The 19,912-nt window shown below is 41.0% G+C and overlaps 1 protein-coding gene across 1 annotated transcript in view; it reads left to right on the forward strand.

The window, feature by feature from the left end:
- ITPR2 (inositol 1,4,5-trisphosphate receptor type 2) overlaps positions 1 to 19,912 on the forward strand; it is a 273,845-nt gene that overhangs the window by 79,366 nt on the left and 174,567 nt on the right. Inside the window, exons 12-21 of the mRNA XM_065626844.1 lie at positions 536 to 635; positions 784 to 944; positions 3,343 to 3,484; positions 4,677 to 4,835; positions 5,790 to 5,962; positions 8,426 to 8,545; positions 8,648 to 8,833; positions 9,452 to 9,703; positions 10,765 to 10,909; positions 11,850 to 12,000. Coding sequence (XP_065482916.1) covers positions 536 to 635; positions 784 to 944; positions 3,343 to 3,484; positions 4,677 to 4,835; positions 5,790 to 5,962; positions 8,426 to 8,545; positions 8,648 to 8,833; positions 9,452 to 9,703; positions 10,765 to 10,909; positions 11,850 to 12,000 — 1,589 coding nt within the window. The remainder of the gene's footprint in view (positions 1 to 535; positions 636 to 783; positions 945 to 3,342; positions 3,485 to 4,676; positions 4,836 to 5,789; positions 5,963 to 8,425; positions 8,546 to 8,647; positions 8,834 to 9,451; positions 9,704 to 10,764; positions 10,910 to 11,849; positions 12,001 to 19,912) is intronic.

Below are 19,912 nucleotides of genomic sequence, written 5' to 3' on the forward strand. Positions count from 1 at the left end.
ATTTTCACTTAAGAACTGGTACTGTAAATGCTTGCTCCCTGGAAAAAGGGTTTGCAGATCATAATGGTGAAGCTGTGAAACCGTGATCAGTTTTGCTTTCTGGCTTTTGTGCTATGACAGCTTGAAGGAATTAGTTACTCTGAAGAAAAAATACTAAGAAAAGAATTGGGTTTATTCGCAAAATATATTTATATTCAGATGGGATTTTGTAACATCTTCCTTTTAAATTTTTTCTTTAAGGAATACTTTACTCCTAGGCTTATGAAAATACTTAAAACCAGCATTCTGCACAATCCCAAGATGCTGTTTGTTCTTGTTGCAGCTCTGTTCTGGGTGAGAAAGGAAGACACAAAGGAAAAGGGTACTGCAGTATCTTTTAAGGTCTCCCTCACCCTTTTGTCATGAGTGGCTGTTGTGACTCATGCCCTCAAGTCTCACATCACATCATGATCACGTGTTGCTTTGCGTCCCACCTGGCCCAATTTAGCTCAGGACTGATCCATCTAACCTGTTCTTCGCTTTGTTCTCCTTTTAGGAACTCGTATGTCCGACTGAGGCATTTATGCACTAACACTTGGGTCACTAGTACCAGCATTCCAATAGATACTGATGAAGAGAGGCCTGTGATGTTAAAGGTAAACACATATATCTTTGGGTTGAAATCCCAAACTCATTCCTGAAGTTCTCTACTGACGATCTCACTTCTAACATATAAAATATGCATAATAATTAGGATAAAGGTAAGAGGATTACTTACTCATATTAAACCAAAAACTGTTGCAGATTGGAACGTGCCAAACAAAAGAGGACAAGGAAGCTTTTGCCATTGTATCGGTTCCTCTGTCTGAGGTCAGAGACCTGGACTTTGCCAATGACGCAAACAAAGTTCTAGCATCAACTGTTAAAAAGCTAGAGAATGGAACAATAACCCAGAATGAAAGGAGGTTAGTAAGTTTTACTTTTTTTCCCTCATAAACATGTTTGATTACTCATGATGTCATGGCATCACAGTTGTGGGTAAGTTATTAACATCTGTGTGGACAGAGAGGCAACTGGGAGAGGACACTTCAGTGCTGAGAGTGCTAGCCTGGGATTAGATTCCATCTCTGTCAGAGCATCCTTGCTGCACCTCAAGCTGGTCTGTGTACCTCTTCTGTAAAATGGGGGTAAACAGCACTTCCTCAGCTCACTGGCTACATAAATAAATAAATGCATAGCTCCCTTGGGAAAAACAAAGCATTTGTCTTAATCTTCTGTAGTATTCCGCTTCTGAGCTGTGATGTGCAGGTCCGCTGCATTTGATTCTCATGTACACGAAAGTGATCTATAAGGTGGGCAGCATGCAGGGCTCTTGATTTGTGTGGAGTTTGCTGTACGACATGTTCTTGCTGTTAGAGCAGTAGAAGGAGGTCTGAGAGCAATCGAGAAGCTGCCCCGATTGTCCCTTCCCTTTCTTATGTCCATTTTTCCCTGTTCTCTTTTTCTTTTTGTACATAATTTTGGTGTTTACCCTTTATATTCATCTGTGTTTCAGCTGTAGCGTTGTTAGAATGTCTCTTCTTCACACCGCCCCTGAATTAAGGGATTTTGTTGTACATGTAGCCAAATATATCCCAGTGCCAGTTATGTAGTTGGCTATTTGTTTTCAGCAGTCTGTGCTTAAACTGAATATTAGGCAGCACCTCTGGCAGTGTTAATTTGTGACTCCTGTTCCATCATACATCATATACAGCTTTTTGCTGAAAACGCTAATTTTTGGTGATAAAACTGAATTTCTGCTGTCGGTTGTCGGTAGCAATTAAACCAGATGGTTTAATATCAGGTGGAGGATCTATCCTAACAGGCAGATCTGTAATGGCCTGGCTGTTGGTACTCAGGCTTGAAAATCTGATGGGCCATTTCATGATTGAGTTGAACCAGGGAGCGATACAACATAACCAAGGTGTGACATCCCTGTATTAACCTTGCACTGCTGTGTCACTGCAACCCAGTATTGTCAAGTGTTGATGTTGACAGGTTGGTGCAGCACACATGTAAAACATTTCAGAGTGGTTTCAGAGTAGTGCCATTATTTGTTTGTTCCTGTGATTTCCTTAGGAAGAAATCACTCTTGTCTTTTCCCTGTGTTATCACTTTCTTGCTTAGGTAAGTAGGGGTCCCAACAATTTATTCCTGATAGCTCCACCCTACATCTGCCTTTTCTTCTTTTTCTGTTGGGGGGGATCTTGCTGTTCTCCACTAGGCGGCTGTGACTTTTAAAGCCAAAGCTCACTCAGAGGGTTTAGCTGAACAGCCCAGCCCTCTTGCGGGGAATAGAATAGACTATTTCAGTTGGAAGGGACCTACGTTGATCCTCTGGTCCAAGTGCCTGACCAGTTCAGGGCTGACCAAAAGTTAATGTGTGTTGTTAACGGCATTGTCCAAATGCCTCTTAAACACTGACAGGCCTGGGGCATCGGCCACCTCTCTTGGAAGCCTGTTGGAAGCTTTGTGTCTGGCTCCCAGAGAGAACTTTGAAAATCTAAGGAGCATCTCCTGGCCACTTCCATAGCATGCCTAAAGCTTTAGTAATTATAGACTAGATATTGTCCAAATTCAGATGATGCTTCCCCAGGGTAGGGGACATGCTGGGCTTTGTTTGTAAAAGATTGCTAGTTCTTTTAAGGGAGATTCACTGAAATCTGTGGGCAGCCATACTCTTTGTGCATGCCTGGTGAGGTATGTTAGTAACAAGGTGGCGATGACCACTGGTAGTGTTCTTTCTTTTTGCATTTTCTGAAGGTGCAAGAGAAGGATTTACAACTGCCTCCATCCTTTTTAGCACTTGTTTCTGCCAAATCTTCTTTTGTGTAGCAAAGAATGAGTGAAACAAATCTAATCATTTCTCAATAGTTTGTTGGGTCTGTAGGGAAATAGTCTAGCTGTAGAATGTTTTTATTCCTCTAGTGAGTCCATCATCTTGTTTCACGGACCCATGTCCATCATAAAGTATAGAGATCCTTGCTAGCTTGCATCAGCGTCTTTCAACCGTTGCTGGGCCTTGAGGCAAGCTGGTATAGATTTTAGATTTCTGAATACTCTGCATCAATCCAGCATCCTATATTTTTCTCTCTTTTTCCCTCTGGTTGTTGTTTAATGCCTTGGTAAACATCCTTGTGATGGATTTATGCCTCTGCTGAACTAAGGCCTGGAATCCTTAAGTACATGTCAAACTTAACTTTGCAGTGATTGAGGTTCCATTGTGCTAGATAAAGCTTGTTCTAAAAGGTGATTTTCTTTCTTAAGGAATCCTAGCAAGTGTTGAATGACTGTATATAATAATGATCCGTCTATTCATTCTAGGTTTGTAACCAAGTTACTGGAAGATCTCATTTTCTTTGTTGCTGATGTGCCTAATAATGGGCAGGAAGTTTTGGATGTGGTTGTTACTAAGCCAAACCGGGAACGACAAAAATTAATGAGGGAACAAAATATATTGGCTCAGGTATGTCCTACTGTATTAATAATTTTCTTTTATTTACAAGCAGATCATAAGAGAGAGTAGCTTGAGAAAATGGTATTTTTCAGGAGCTTGGCTTATGCCATGTTGGGTTTGTGTCTGGCTGGACTGGATAGGTATGATGTTCATTAGTCAAGGCTCGCCTTTTGGTCTTCGAATCAGATAGAAGCACGAGGGGCCAAGTCTGCTGTCTGTTAGTTTCTTGTGCTTCTGATGACTTCTAAGGTTATATTTGTTAGCAAATTGTTAATCAAATTTGAAACAGGTTTGCTACATGCTCCCAATCCTGCAGGTGTTCCCCATATAGGAAAAATCACACAGAATCACAGAATGGTTGGGGTTGGAAGGGACATCTGGAGATCCTCTAGTCCAACCCACCTGCTAAAGCAGGTTCACCCAGAGCAGATCGCACAGGTGTGTCCAGGCAGATTTTGAATGTCTCCAGAGAAGGAGGCTCCACAACCTCTCTGGGCAGCCTGTTCCAGTGCTCTGGCACCCAAGTAAAGAAGTTTCTCCTCATATTCAGGTGGAACCTCCTGTGTTTCAGTCTGTGACTGTTGCCCCTATTCCTGTCGTTGGGCACCACTGAAAAGTGTCTGGTCCCATCCTCTTGACACCCACCCTTGAGATATTTATAAGCATTGATAAGATCCCCTCTCAGCCTTCTCTTCTCCAGGCTGAACAGACCCAACTCTCTCCAGACCCCTCATCATCTTCATAGCCCAAAAATTCTGATGCCTTTATGGATCCCTGAATTTGTATGAGGGCCAGCTTGAATGTAAATCAGAATTAATATTCTCTTCTAGTAGTTTACTGAAATTTAAAAAAATAGTGAAAAGGATGAAACAGGATATCAGGCAGTCTTGTCCTCCTTTTTCATTTATCCAGAGTTAAGGCACTTAACTTACAGTGTTTTAAGTTGGGGATAGCAGTCAAGAGAAAGCAATGTCAATCAAGTTGGTGGGAAATTTAAAGCTAAATGTATAAAACTGTAATGCCTGAGACTGTTGGTGTGCCTCCACTCATCTACATGTGACTAAATATAAGTGCAGTGATTCCCTTTGGACTTTGGTTGATATACCCCTTATGCTGATCTTGTCAGAGGACATTTCCATTGACTGCTATGAGCAAAAATCTTTGTTTGATTTTTATTCTCAGTGATTTTGATTTTGAACAGATATTTGGGATCCTCAAAGCTCCTTTTAAGGACAAAGGTGAAGGATCGATGCTGAGACTTGAAGACCTAGGTGACCAGAGATATGCCCCATACAAATACATGTTAAGGTTATGTTACAGAGTTCTCAGACATTCCCAGCAGGACTATAGGAAGAACCAGGTCAGTGGTATTCAAGATAATTTTCCTCATGATTTCTGTAATAATATCCTCACTGCATTTACAAATGGGTTTTTGTGGTAATTTTGTATTAAGGGGTGGTGAAAGGTCTGAATTTTGTATAGGTTAGTAATAAGAAAGAAGTCACTGTCATATACTGCCTCATGCTGAGGAATGGTGTTTTTGTTTTGTAGGCATTTGTATATTAATTATCAGCAATTCGTAAGCTCACCTTATACCTTCACAGGCTCACACTGAGACTGTGTTCCTCTGCTTCATTCGTGGGCTTTCTGTTGTTAAAATCGTGCTCTTGGACTCTGGGTTTTAAAGTGGGGAGTCAGCAAAACTGTCTGTGTTCTTGTTGCTTAAGTGTTTGTGGAGGAATGGCAGTGAATCGAACCGGAGGTTATTCTCTCAGGTAGCCTGATTTCCCACTGCGGGAGACTCCCTGTGAGCAAGAGATGTTTCAGAACATGGTGCTGACTGCTTTGCACATTGCAGCGGGGAAAAGCTCCATGAACTTTATAAGACTAAAGAGGCTGGAGATAAAACATTGAGCTGCTTCTTTGTGTTCTTTCTAATGCTTTACTGAAAAATTTCTGTCTTGAAGGGGGAGAAAAGGAAGAGGAAAGACTCAGGAAGGAAGGCTTCTTAAATGTTATAAAAACCTTTTGGTTTTCCCTTTCAAAAAATTGGTTGTCTGTTCTTGACTTGTATAAATTTTCATGGATTTGTTCCTTTGGTTTATGAAAGAATAAGAAGAGTTAGCAGTTCCTAATGGTGAGTCTGTTTCTTGGGGTACATGTTCTAGGTGTTCAGATGTTCTTTTGTTCAGGCCAGTTCAGAGAGGAAAGTTGTGAGGGTTATTTTGATTGGTAATTGAGCTGGATTCTTCTGATACTAAAAGAAAAACATTACTGCTTAACATTTCATCATGGGGATTTTCTTTTTTCTCAGGAATATATTGCTAAGAACTTCTGCGTCATGCAGTCCCAGATTGGTTATGATATTCTGGCAGAAGACACCATCACAGCTTTGTTGCACAACAACAGAAAACTGCTAGAGAAACACATCACGGCTAAAGAAATAGAGACATTTGTTAATTTGCTCCGGAGAAATCGAGAGCCAAGGTTTGAAGTGGTTCACATAACATTCTTTTTCTGGATTGATAGGCTTTTATATTTCCAGTAGATTGTCGTGCAGTCTCTTTCTCTCAGCTTAATATTTTTTTGACCTCGCAAAAAAAAACCCCACAAGTAGAGTGTCATGCTAGAAAATATCAGAAATACCTATAGTACTTGAGATTTGACGATTTCTGCTTTTCAGAGCTAGAGCTTACTGAAAAGCAAGGTTTACACACTAGAAGACACTTTTGGAAATTTGGTTTTAGTTCAGATTGGGACAGAGAGAAACAAACAGAAATTTTAATTTCTTATAACTCTGCAGCTCCTCTGTGGAAAATGCCATTTGTGTTGATTCCTCTGCTAATAATCTTGGTGCAAATTACACGTTAGTTTTTCTAAGCTTTTATTAATATCAGTTTTCCTGCAGGTCCTGATTCCTGGTCAGACCTGAAAAAGGCGTGGGACAGTGAAGATCCCAGTGAACATGTGTCCTAGAACAGATCTTGTTCCAAATTAGAAATCCTGGCCTTGAACTTCACTCAGTTGGAAATTTTTTTTATCAGCTTTAGGTCAGAATACAGAGGAAATGTATTACCAAAGTAATACAAATATAAGAAATTAATATACTGAAGGGAAATTAATGTCCTCTGTAATTGTGAATACCATTTTTTCTGTTAGCTGAAGGCCCTGGTGCTCCACTGCTTCCATTACTCTCTATATGTCTGCAGCTGTTTTGCCTCACTCTGTAATCTCATTGCCTCCCCCATGCTAAACTGTCTTGGGTTTGGTCAGTACTAAGAGGAAACCACATGACATCAGCTCCTTAGTGCTGAAGGGTCCTAGTGTTTATTGACAATCTCATGTCACTTTTTTTGTGGTGGAGGATGTCATAGTTGTCATAATATTTGTTGCATAACTAAATTGTGCAACTGCTGTGTATTCACTTCTTTAAGGCTGAAGTCCAAGAGCAATAAATATTTGAAAAATACACCTTATGAAGATGGTGCAATCTGAACAGTAAAGGTTTGATCTTATGACACTTATTTTCATGGAGAGTCTTGTAGACTTTTGCAGCACTGCTTGTTGCAGTATGCTCTGAAATACATGAGCTACAAAATTTAAAACCTTCCTGAGTTTTAGCTCGAACTAGGTAATTCCTTCAGAATTCTATGTAATTATGTGCTGCTTACGCAGTATTATCTTTATTATGCAATATTGCTGTGCACTATTAATTACCTGTTGCCACAGAGCTTCATTTTGGCGATGGGTAAAATTGTTGATAGTGTACCCTAAAAATGCTTTCTGCACTCATCCCTTGCTGTTCCCAGATTTCTGTGGAGAGTGTGGTCTCTGCTAAGGTAGAAATTATTTTCTGATTCCCCCTGGTAGGATGATTACCTATAGAGGTTCAAACTCTTGGATCCTTGAATGGCTGATAGTAGATGGTCAATTTTTTTTCCTGGATTTCTAAGGAAGTGGAATATGTGATCAGCGTGTATGTGCCTGCTCATATCTTCTGCCCCACCAGCTCTTGAGCCTCTTGCCCAGTTTTAGCTACATTTGCTAGAGGAGTGGTGAACTCAGAAATACTCAGTTCCCATGAATGTCATGAAAAGAAGAAAGTGCAAAGAGGGAAGAGGTCCTCTTTATATCCCAGTGAGGCAAAGGCTGCAATATGGATGACTGTTAATACACACCGAGGAATCCGTGAAAGAGGGGCAAGAAGCAGATGCCTAATGAATGTCCCAGCTGCGAGGAAAGCCTCAGCCTGAACCTCGTTAAACATCAGAAGACATAAATTCAAGAGACAAATTCATAGGAAGCTGATTTCCATGCAAAACTTTGTTATTTCTGCTTTATGTGGAATGACTTCTTTAAATACAGAGGTCTTGTCTTCAGGTCCTGCCAGATACTCTCTCTTCACTAACTGTTGGCTTCTAAAAGGTGGAAGTCTGGACTCCTCCAGTGCAATGGCAGTTCCTCAGAGGGCACATGGCGATCTCCAGCACAAGGAACGTTTCCTTGCTGCTTGGGTTGGGGAGATGCTTGTTACCTGATGGTGGAGATGGGTGAGAATGTGTACTCTTGCTTTTGGTTCCTGACAAGGACAAGGGCCTTCAGTAGAGCTCCCCTGCCAGCCAAACTTAAGACAGCCTCAGGCTGCTCTTAAGTTCTGGCACAACTCTTTGGCCTTTATTTTGCTGAGAAGTGTCACACTTGGGATATTTTTCTTTTCTCTCCTTGACTGATTGTTCAGCACCATTCAGAGTGGCTCTCAAAGCTTTTACTAATCTTTATCTGTTCTGAGTTGCAATGGTATGAATTAGCAAAGATCGCATGTTGATAAATCTCTTGATATACGCTCCCTTGAGCATATTAGTGATGAATACTAGAGATTTTTACTGCAGTGTTTCTGTGTAGTATTTTAAGTCTGATGTTCTGTTCCATCTGTGGTTTTTTTGACTGCAGATTCTTGGATTATCTATCGGACCTGTGTGTATCTAACACCACAGCAATACCAGTAACTCAGGAACTCATCTGCAAGTTTATGCTGAGCCCCGGGAATGCTGACATTCTCATTCAGACCAAGTGAGCATCCAGAATCAGAACATAATTTTTTTGTTATCCGCTCTGTTGCTGTATTTGTAGCAGTTTGCTAGTGCCTCCATTGTGAATGGTTTGTCTTTACAGGCTGGTTTCGACACAAATGGACAATCCCTTGGAATGCCCAGTCATCTCGGATGACATTGACGAAGAGGAAGTGTGGCTTTACTGGATTGACAGTAACAAGGAGCCTCATGGCAAAGCCATCAGGCATCTGGCTCAGGAGGCAAAGGAGGGCACAAAAGCTGATTTAGAAGTTCTTACCTACTACAGGTAAAACTGCTTATTCAAATGGAAGAAAATGTAAACTCTCTGAAGACCCTGGTGCTGTTCTTTATCCAGTTCATTTGCCAATATCAAAAAAGGAAAACACATCATGCCAGAAATTGGGGTTAAAAGTTCGTTTCAAGTTTTTCCTGTTGGAAACCTCACAATCTCTGCTGTCTATTCCAGACAAGTCTTGAGTTTACTTTTTTCATGACAGCTCTTTGTGTCTCTTTATCATTTTAACTCTTAGTTTTTATTTGGCTTTATTTTAGGTTGCGCTGCCTTGGAAGCAAGGCATGCTCTGAGAAAGGAGTCCTGAGGATTAGAGGGGAAATGGGATCATGGGACAGTGTCTTAACACTGATCAAAAACAAATAGTTCTTCCATTGAGCAATGCTTCCTTTGAGTTTCAAAGGGAGCCCAGTCTTCACAAGGGCTGGAGCCTGATGTTAGCATTTTTAATGGCAAGTTGATCCCTTGATTAGCAAAGTCACTCTTGTTATCTTTTTAGGATTTATATCAGAAAGGCTGAAGTCAAGCTTGTACAATGAGAGTGAAGTACGTTGTTTCATTTCCAACTGATTTCTTTGAATACCATATGTTATTACCTTTTTTTTTTTTAAGGTACCAACTGAACCTCTTTGCAAGAATGTGCCTGGACCGCCAATATCTCGCCATCAACCAGATTTCTGCACAGCTGTCAGTAGACTTGATCCTACGCTGTATGTCTGATGAAAGCCTCCCTTATGACCTCCGGGCTTCTTTTTGTCGACTGATGCTCCACATGCATGTGGACAGAGATCCTCAGGAATCTGTGGTACCTGTTAGATATGCCAGATTGTGGACTGAAATTCCTACTAAGATCACAATTCATGAGTGAGTTGAAAGTGTTTCAAACTAAAGTACGAAAGGAGGAGTTAGTTGTAGGAGTTAGTCTCAGAACAACATGGTTGTAGATGTCTAATGTTGACACAACAGGCATGTGAAAACATGTTTTGCTGCAAAGCACAGAGCTATTAATTATTGCTACTTTTGGAAATTTCCATGGTTAGCTTTACATGGAAATATTTCCATTTTACTTTTCACTGTTCTTACAGGGAACAAGTTGCGGAAAAATAGAATGGCCTTTCCTCAGACCAACTCTACTTGAAGTAATCCAGTTGCATCTAACATTACAGGTTTGCTAGGCTGGAACTCAGTTTTGTACCTCAAGCTCAACTGAAAGCTCCAGTTGGAAAGCCAGAATTTACAGTTAGGTACAGCTATTGCCTGACAAACAGTTCCCAGAGGCTTTGGCCTCCATCCAGGAAAGTACTTAAGCATGTGTTAAGTATGGGAGAAGGACCTATTGACTTCAGTGGAAATCCTCTCTGGCTTAATTGATTTGATGGAGCAGCGCCACTGGGCTAGACCCAGACAGGGAGTAGCTGGCTGAAGAGACAAAGAGGAAGAAGTATAGCAGTGTGGCAGACAGGATTGCTTCTGCTAGTAAGACGAAGGACTGTCTCGACATACATGAAAAATCAGTCCTAGTTGGTGGTGCAAAGGAGGAAGCTGATTGTCCCCAGCTGGTTTCCTGATCTCCTGTCTTCCTTGCGGAAATAATAAACTCTGGCTGACAGGCAGTGAGGGCAGCCGACACTTAGTGACTTGCTGAATTGCCACAGCAAGATTTAAGAGTGCTATCTGCCAGAACTTTAGTATTTTCCTGTCTCTGTTATTCCTGTTTGCTGCAACCCTTCCTGGTACTGTTGGAGGGAAGGTTTGTCATCTTCTTTGTGTATCTACCAAGAATCAGCTGACCTCTACCCTTTCTCCTTACAGAGAACTGACAGTAATTTCAGAGCACTGTGATGGGTTCATTTTTTCCTTTAGTGAGAGCAGATCCTGATATCAGAGGTGTTTAATTTTCCTTCCTTTTGTGCCTTCTGTTGTAGGTATGATTCTTTCACAGATTCTTCAAGGAATGAAATGAAGAGGAAGTTTGCACTAACTATGGAATTTGTAGAAGAGTACCTGAAAGAAGTTGTAAATCAGCCTTTTCCTTTTGGAGACAAAGAGAAAAATAAACTTACATTTGAGGTGCTTCTCAGCTATCTGTATCCTACTTACAGTATTCCTACTCATTTCAGATAAGTTGACATCGGTTCTTGCAAAATAAAGGTAGTTGTAAAATAAATGTTGGTGTAAAATGTCCTAAAGAAGCACCAGTTCCTAATTCCGGTGTTCTCAGTAATGACTGTTACTGCAGAAAATAATACTACTGTTTGCTGTGAAACAGCAGTTTTCCTTCCTTCTCCTAAGATGGTTGTGTTTCAGTGGCAGGAGGAGGGATATGTGTGTGGGTGAGCGGCCATATGCTCTTTCTCTCCACATTAGTGAATTAGTATGGAGGTATTTCTTCAATATAAGTAAATACTATTCTATGTGTAAGATATGACACTAAAGGAAATACTCTGAAAGCCTCATACTGTATTTTAAATTTTGTTTGAAGTTCGTGACAGATCTTTACGTAGGCCTAAGTCTTTTAGGTTCAAATAACATGTAATAAAGGAGAAATGCTTACAGCTTTTATAGTTCTTCCTCTAACCTACCTCCCAAGCTTTGTCACTGCTGCCTCTGGTCATCTGAAATCACCTCCATTCAAACTTACCATAGTTGTCTTACTCTTCTTCTGACTTCCACCTTCCCCACAGCTGCTGCCTCTTTAAACAACTTCCTGGAGTCTTTCTTCTCAATCTTATATATTTTCCCAGATGCAATTGTATCCTTTCAAGCCTTCCTAAATCTCATGTTAGTTTTGCTCTCTGTTGTAATTTGACTGACCAATTGTTTTGTCTAACCCTGAAAAACATTTGATGTTACTGGCCTTAGTCCAAGACCTGTTTAAATCAGTGGAAAGACTTGTACTAATTTGAGTGCACTCTAGACCTGGGTTTCTGTGAAATGCAACCATATTGCACAGCTAAATATCACAAAGGTTGCCAATACTTCCTTCATTTTTAATTTCTTTTTCTCATAGGTTGTACATCTGGCTCGAAACCTCATATACTTCGGCTTTTATAGTTTTAGCGAGCTTCTCAGGCTGACCCGGACACTGCTGGCAATTCTAGATATTGTTCAAGTTCCTATATCATCATACTTCGAAAGGTTGAGCAAGTTTCAGGATGGAGGTGAGAGAAGCAGCAAAGACTGTTATTCCAGTGTGTAACTCATTATTTAAGTTGGAAATAACTTATGGAATGTCATCGATCTTTCAAGGTTCTTTATTCATGCATAAACCCACTTACAGGAGTGTATTGCAGGATACATTGATGGTCAGCTAAAAAGGAACCTTTTTGAACAGAGCTGCAGCCTTCATGACCTGCGGTTACTGTGTTGGTGCTGCTGCACCTTTGCTTGTTTGGAACTGAACTTTCAAATCTGGATCTAAGCCTCAGTGTCCCTTGTGCTGAACAACCCAAGCAAGTGCAGATAGCATTTGCCTGGGTACAGCAATTCTGATGGCTCATGTCTGGCACAAGTGTTTTATTAGTCATCTTAGCACTTCACTTAAAGGGAGAATAAGATGTTACTGGTCCCACAACTGCAGAAGTACCAAATGGAAGTCCAGATGAGGCCATCCTCTGCATGTACTTGTCAGATTGGAACATTCTTTTTTTTAACCCAGACCAGAGTGTATGCCTGACAACCCCAGGACAATACTGTATGTCTCACTGCCTTTTCTACCATGGCTTAAGTCTTGAAGAATGAGCATACCAGGAAGATGCTGAAACTTAGCAGTTTAGTTTTGCTGTGTGTGTGGAAGGGAGGTGTGAAAGTCATGTGGGCTGAGAGTCCAGGAGACTGGCTGGTGGCAAAATCTGTTTTAATATGTGGTTGGTGTAAGTGTCATTGCCCTGCCAGCTGGCCCACAGAACCAAAAAGGTTGTCTTGTCTGAAACTACAATTATTTTGTATTTTCTCTGAGAGGCCTTTTCCCAGCCTTCAGTTTTCCTAATCATCATTTTGCTCAGTCACTTGTACAGATACCATGCATGAGTGTGCCATCCTTCATAACTTTTTTCTTCTTCGAGGTTCACGTGCTGTGGAGAAATGTAGACTGACATCATCATCTCTGAGCCAATAAGTTTTGTGCTTGCTTCTCCTGTTCTTTCCTCCATCACTGCCAGTGCACATTACTGAAAGCCCCTGAAAGTTGTTCGTGCAATGCTGTGCACACTGAGGCATGTTACAGCTGGCTGCAGTCCCTCTACAGCACTAGAGAAAGACTGTATATTCAGACACTTGGAATTATGTTTTCCTTTTTTGTCCCTGAAATACTGCATTGCAGACTCACTTCTTGAATGATGCTGGACTCCGTTTGACTCCAGGTACAATCTTGGCATATTGGCAAGATGGAACATGCAGATCTGGTTCTTCCGTTTTGTTCTCTCTCTGCTTTAGTCTCTAATCCTGATTATACATCTCATTCAATGCCTTTACTCACCTTCGTTACCCATATAATTGTGTTTCATCCTTAATTCCCTTCTGTTGAAGGGTTTCCTTTCAGGCTATACAGGAAAGAACCACCCGTTAAGTGCGAACAGACATGCTCTCAGTTATACTAATTTCCAGAGCAATTCCATGCAAATCAATGAATTTATTCTGATACAAATGAGTGTGAAGGAATGCAGAAGATGTCACCACCATGCAAATGGAAGCTCAGTAGCCTTGTTAGTAACACTCAACCATTGACTGGAGCCTTGTTGCAAACTTTTGTCGCACATTTATTTTTGTCTCACGTTCTTTCAGCAAAAAAGTCACAGAACAAAGGTGGGATTTTTTATGTGTCTCTGATTAGCTTCGGTCTTTATAAAGGTACTTGAAACTTCTTTCTTTGCTGTAGCTGTTTATCTTTTAAACAGTGGACCAGTTCAAGTCAGAACGTGACAACCCACTGCTGTTCTTTTGGACATGATCTGTGAGTTGGTGGTTTGTTTTTTTTTTTTTTTCTTTTTTCTTCTTTTCCTGCTAACTATATGGCTAGAAAGCCCATTGCTTTAGAGAGGGCTTTTTGCTACCTCAGACTGTTGTCAGTCATGTCTGCCATCCTAAGGGAGACCAGCGATAGAGATATTGGCTATGCTGTCTAGGCTTAAAAGTAGGCATTGAAATTTTGCTGTGGAGAGACAGGTGTTCTTATTGTTGAAATAGTTATAAGACTTGCTGGATAGGCCTTCTACAGTCTTTGATAAAAGACAAGGATGCCCATCTTTGGATGGCCATATCTTGTCTTCCGCTTCCCTCTTTTTTGATTGACAGGTCATAAAACACATAAACTCTGCATTCACCTTGCAGCTGAGACAGAGTAATCCTGAATGTTTAACTGCTATGCCCAAGCATCTTATTATTCCTCCTCCTTTCTCTGGAGGTGCATACTTACCTACCCATGGGCAGAATTAGATCACGAAGATGCATATGCCACAAGGATGCAAAATTCAGAAGCAGTTTAAGCAGTTTTGTAATTCCTATTGACTGTTTTTGAGCACCCAGCTCACAGAACTTCATGTCTGAAGAACATACTTCATGTCTGAAAAACATATTACTCAAGCAAAATAGGAGTACTTTTCATTAAGAAAAACCACATGAAAGCCACATTGGTTGCAGATTAAGATTAGAGAGGGAGCTCAAGAAGAAAGCACCAGCTACTGTAGTTGCTGACATTCTGGAGACAGCTGCTGTGGCTGAAATGTCAACGGTTTGTAACTTCTGCCTGTTTTTGTTTCATATGGAAGCCTGTTAGTGAGGAATCATAGAATAGTTTGGGTTGGAAGGGACCTCCAAAGGTCATCTAGTCCAAGCCCCTGCCATGAGCAGGGACATCTTCAACTAGATCAGGTTGCTCAGAGCCCCGTCCAGCCTGGCCTGAGATGTCTCCAGGGATGGGGCATCTACCACCGCTCTGGGCAACCTGTGCCAGTGTTTCAACCTCATTGTAAAAAATTTCATGTCTAGCCTGAATCTCCCCACCTTTAGTTTAAAACCATTACCCCTTGTCTTATTGTAACAGGCCCTGCTAAAAACTCTGTCCTTATCTTTCTTATAGGTCCCCTTTAAGTACTGAAAGGCTGCAATAAGGTGTCCCCAGAGCCTTCTCTTCTCCAGGCTGAACAACCCCAGCTCTCTCAGCCTGACCTTACAGGGGCAGTGTTCCAGCCCTCTGATCATCTTGGTTGCCTCCTCTGAATCAGGCTGTAGGGACAGGGGTTTGGCTGGCATAAGTTGCTCTAGTTCTTGGGGCTGTGAGAGTTGGTGCCAGCTGAGTATTTAGCTCCACTTTTTTTTTTTTTCCCTTTAACTCCTGGCTTCTTTTTTTTTTTTTTTTTTTTTTAACTTTTGTTGGTTAGCAGTCCCTTAAAACCCGCCCTGTGGCTGTCTTGCAGCCACATCCCAATCGTGTCTTTTCTATGAGGTAGTGAGCAGGTGTGAACAAGGCCCTAAACACACAGAGCCCTTGATCTTCTTCCGTGCTCCCTGCCTCGCTAGGTATCACTTTGCTGTAGCTGAGGTGAGATGTGTCCACACTGAGCTAGAAAGAACTGAGCTCAGGAGGTTTGCTGGCTCATGCTGTAGTGTAGTTGGCTGCTTCTGTATCCAGTCTTTTCAGACTTCATGGACTTATGTTTAAGCCCACAGTAAGGTGCAGAAAGTGAGTCCTGACTTGAGACTGGACTTGAGTCTGTTTGACAAGAAGATCTGGCTGTATTAGGGCTGCTGGAACAGGCCTGTGTATGGGATGATCATGTGTTTTAATGATGTTCCTCCACTTTTTTATCTTTGGGGGAAGGGGAAAGACCAGTGTTCTGATTATACAGTCCTTTGCATCTTGTGCAGTCGCTTCTACCCAAAAAGGTTTGACTCCTGAAGTACTGATGTCACCTAGGTCCTGTGGAGTGTGGATCCACCTTGTCCAGGATCCACTAGGGATCCTGAGGAATGACCAGGTCAACAGAGAAATTGGTCTCAGGAATTTCATCTAGATCCCTCTTCACTCTGACAGTAAGGATTGTTCACCAGGCAAAGCTGTGGGTATACACTGTCTTTCAATTTTATAGTACTTAAAAGGTTGCTCTTCCCCTTTTACACCGATATCCCCTCTCTCTCTTATAAAATGGAGTCATTGAGAACATCTGTTGTTTTATCAGTCTTGGCTTTTTATTGTCCCTTTTAACTTAGAATACCGATCTCTTAGGCTATCAAGTAAAAACGATTACAACAGAAAATAGCCTGCTTTTTGAAAATGTGTTGGCATTTTCTATAATCAGGATGGTCTGTTGATTTTTTCAGAAAGTGTTTTCTTATTCATAACTTCCATAAAATACAGACAGATGGATTGTTCCCTGTCCTAGTTCAGGACAGTGCGAGCCCTCCCTCTGCTCAGTTAGGGGTGAGGGTGACTTCTTCCTGTCTTTAGAGGAGATCGGATTCTGCTCTCCCTTATCTTCGCAGCCTGCAGCAAGGGTCTCACACCACAGCATCCTCTCTGGCAGGATCAGTGTGTGCAACATTCGTATCATACCTTTGAACACAGAATATTGCAGGTAGGTGTCCCTCCCAACACATTATTGCTCTAGGGATGTGCAGGTTTGCATAGTTTCTTTCTTAAGGAAAGTTAGCTTCCCTGCGTTGCAAAACTCATTACATTGATGTGGTGTTTTGATTTTTTTTTTTTCCTTCCCAAAGGTAAGATTGTATCTATTGTGATTTTGTGTATATACTGTGAATGTGTGCAAGCAAATTATTAGTTTTGGAGATTATAAAAGTTGTAGAGTTTTGTGTTTTGTCTTATTTATTTATTTTTAATTCATCCAGTCAGTGATCACAAATGTCTAGGCATTAGCTTTAATTCAGTAAGAACATGTATTTCATACTTTGAGATTAGAGCTTTGAAGTGTAGCTCTAAAACCCAGTTTTGACAAACACTGGAAGTCAGCCCTGATGTCTGGGACTGATGGTTTAATGGTATAAACAAATGTGTTTAAATTTTATACAGCACTAGGGGCCTGATCTTGTAACTTTAATGTTGGGAAAGTGCAACTGAATACCTGTCGCGGCTCTGTATATTTAAATTTTCATCACTATCATCTTGTAAATTTACATAGATTAATATTAAATTGATATTTAACAGCAATATTTTGTCAATAATTATGCCTCTTCAGAAATGCAGTTGATTTCCAGGTTCTACAGCAAGTAACTTGAGAAGAGGTTTGACCAAATGGAAAAGTCATGTAATTCCTATTCTGCAGCTGTAGTAGATTGAAGGTGGCAGCTCTGTATAACCTAAGAATTTTTGGTACGATGTATTTATTTTACATGATAGGTCTTGCATTTCAGTTTTCTTACAAAGTATTGATTTCTATGGGAAACTCGGTGCTGAATGAATTTGGGGACAGATAGGGTATACTGCCTTTCCATTATTGACATTGGTTTGTTCCAGGTCAGTAGCAACAAAAACTTCCACTGTCTAATTCCCATAATGTGGAGTTGTAGGGCACAGGTGAGCTTGGCTCCTTACTGGTTTTACAACTGCTCCACATCATGAAATCTGTAGTCAGGATTTTAGGAATGGGTAGAAATATAGTAATGGTGGGGGGAAGAGTGAGGTGAGTATTGGCTGTGGGAAGCCTGCCTGGAGCTGTGCACCCCAAAATTGAAACAACCAAATTCATAACCAGCAATTTGGAGTCTTCTTCCTTGTTTAATATTTATTTCTTAAATAGACCCACTTATTTCAGTAAAACCACTTGCTAAGTAAGGAAATATATATAACAAGTTTTGAACTGTTGAAGCAGATCTGCAAAATGGGGTGTATTTTTAGGCTTAGTGGAAGTTGCGTGAAAACTTAATTAACCTTTTACCTTAGGATGTCCTTTTCCATCGTTCACTTAAATTTTGACTCATGTTGATGGCTGAGGTAGTCCTTGATGTTGTGTGTGAGTTTCTCTATCTTGGTTCTGCAAAAGATTCTGAAAAGAGCCTTATGTTATTGTTAACGTTATGCCTTCCTTTAAAAACCTTGGGTTTAATGCCACTGTCAGTTACCTTAAGCAGAATTAAATTAGTGTGCATGTAGTTCTCAGGTGTGACCTTATTTGATGAGGACAGATTGGGGAAAGTTGGCTAGAACTGTTTGTGAGAGAGGATCCTGGAAAAAGAAAAGATGTACATTTTTGGAAATGCTTCTTACCTAGATTGCCTCCTAAAAATGAATTCACTTGACAATGTTGGAGCCAACTCTTTTTTTCAGTGTCTTAACTTTGAATCATTTTTTGAGGTTATTTGAAGCTTTTTTATGTTTTTCTTTTTCCCTTTTAGATTCTAAAAAATATGGGGTTTACAAAATATGCTACCCGTATCCTAAAGAGATATTTTTTTAAGGAGAAAGTGAGGACTTCATTTAGTAGTGCTGTCATTCTAGCACCTTTCAAGAACATTATAATCTCTTGCAGTTTTAATTAAAAGGTAAAGTCATTGCTTTCCTAATAAGTGCACCCTGCTGTATCATTCTAGAGTCAGGATCCAATCTGCCTTGTCCAATACTGGTTATTTATTCTCTGTGAATTAAAATGCACATCTTTCTCTAGGTGCGATTGATCTTTCAAATAGCTGATTTTAGTCAAGCCATGCAGCTGCAGCATATGTCAGGTCTGAAAGATGAAACGACATGGTAGTATTAGCAGGCAAGCTACACATTTGCCATGCAGCTCAGTGCTATTTAGTTAATGTTGTTTGGGAAGGAGAATAATGACATGCAAGGAAGTACATCCTTGAATTTAAGCTGCATATGTCTTGGGATGCAACTCCACAGTGCTGGGCACTGATTTGAAAACTGGTAGGACAAATCTAGGTTATCTGCAGAGTATGTCTTTCTCCGAAGAGCTCTATGTAAATTACTGCAATTTTCCTGGCTCAGGGTCCACTGACATCAGTCTTTCAGCTCCCTGCACTTCCACGAAGGAAGGCTGTGCTCAGTCTCTTTGAAACAGAGGTTTTAAAAACTACATATAAGCTCCAATTGCTCCTCCTTCTGTGATTCTCACCTATTCAAACTGGTTGCCAAATATCCCAGCTCCTTCACGTTATGGCTGGGTCTTTAGCTTGGTAGCATATCCCTCTTGTAGACCAAAGGGACTGAAGATCTGTCCATAGGTGTCCTGAGATCGTGGAACATTTACATTTGAAATGTATCATGAAGAGTCTGACACCTGTGTCACACTGCAAGCTTTGCTGCTTTGTTGGGATGTACCCCAAAGGATTCAACCCTGGCAGGGGTCAGAATGGGGAAGCCCTCACTGTCTTCTGAGGACTTCAGCACTGGTGGGCTACCATCTCTCTGCAAAGGAGCAGTCAGGTATCAATGTGTCAGGGGACTCTCGTCCAGTCTTCTTCCTCTTTGATACATCCTGTTATTCTGCTTAGTCCCTTCGCTTCAGCTGAGCAAGAAGATTCCAACCTTCTTGGCTGCAAGTAGGGAGACATACTGCTTAGAAGCACCAGTAGTGAGACCGGTCCTAGAACAGGGTTGAGAACAAGGTTGGACCTGCCATTTCTACTGTGCCTGTGGGTCCTTTGTGACCAAGAAGGACCAGGTTTCATCCGGGACTGTTAGAAAATACTATATTGTTTCTCAGCCTTGCATCCGTGTCTCTTAGCTACTCTTTTGTCTGGTTGACGGTTTGAAATATGTTCTTGAGCCACACTTCGATTAGCAGAGCTAATGAGGCAGTGGCTACCTGGCAGCAGTTTACAAAAAAGGAGTTACAAGAGAAAAAAGATTTAACCCTTAGGAAAGTTAGCTGTGTTAGTCACAGCTGTCTATAGCAAAGCAACTGCTGTTCAGTAAGGAATAATGTCAGATGAAAGGGGAGGTCAGTCTGAGAGTTTAATTCTCTAGCATGGACCATTTCTCTTTCCTCCTAGTTCTTTCCCTCATCATGAGGCCTGTGCATTAATGTGATTCCAGAGACCATTGCTCCTCTAGGAATCGATATCTCTTTCATAGATGTAACTCTGCCAGAAGGCTTCGTTCCCATGATGCTCTTT

Source organism: Caloenas nicobarica, chromosome 1, assembly GCF_036013445.1.
Source record: "Caloenas nicobarica isolate bCalNic1 chromosome 1, bCalNic1.hap1, whole genome shotgun sequence".
Classification (NCBI taxonomy): Eukaryota; Metazoa; Chordata; class Aves; order Columbiformes; family Columbidae; genus Caloenas; species Caloenas nicobarica.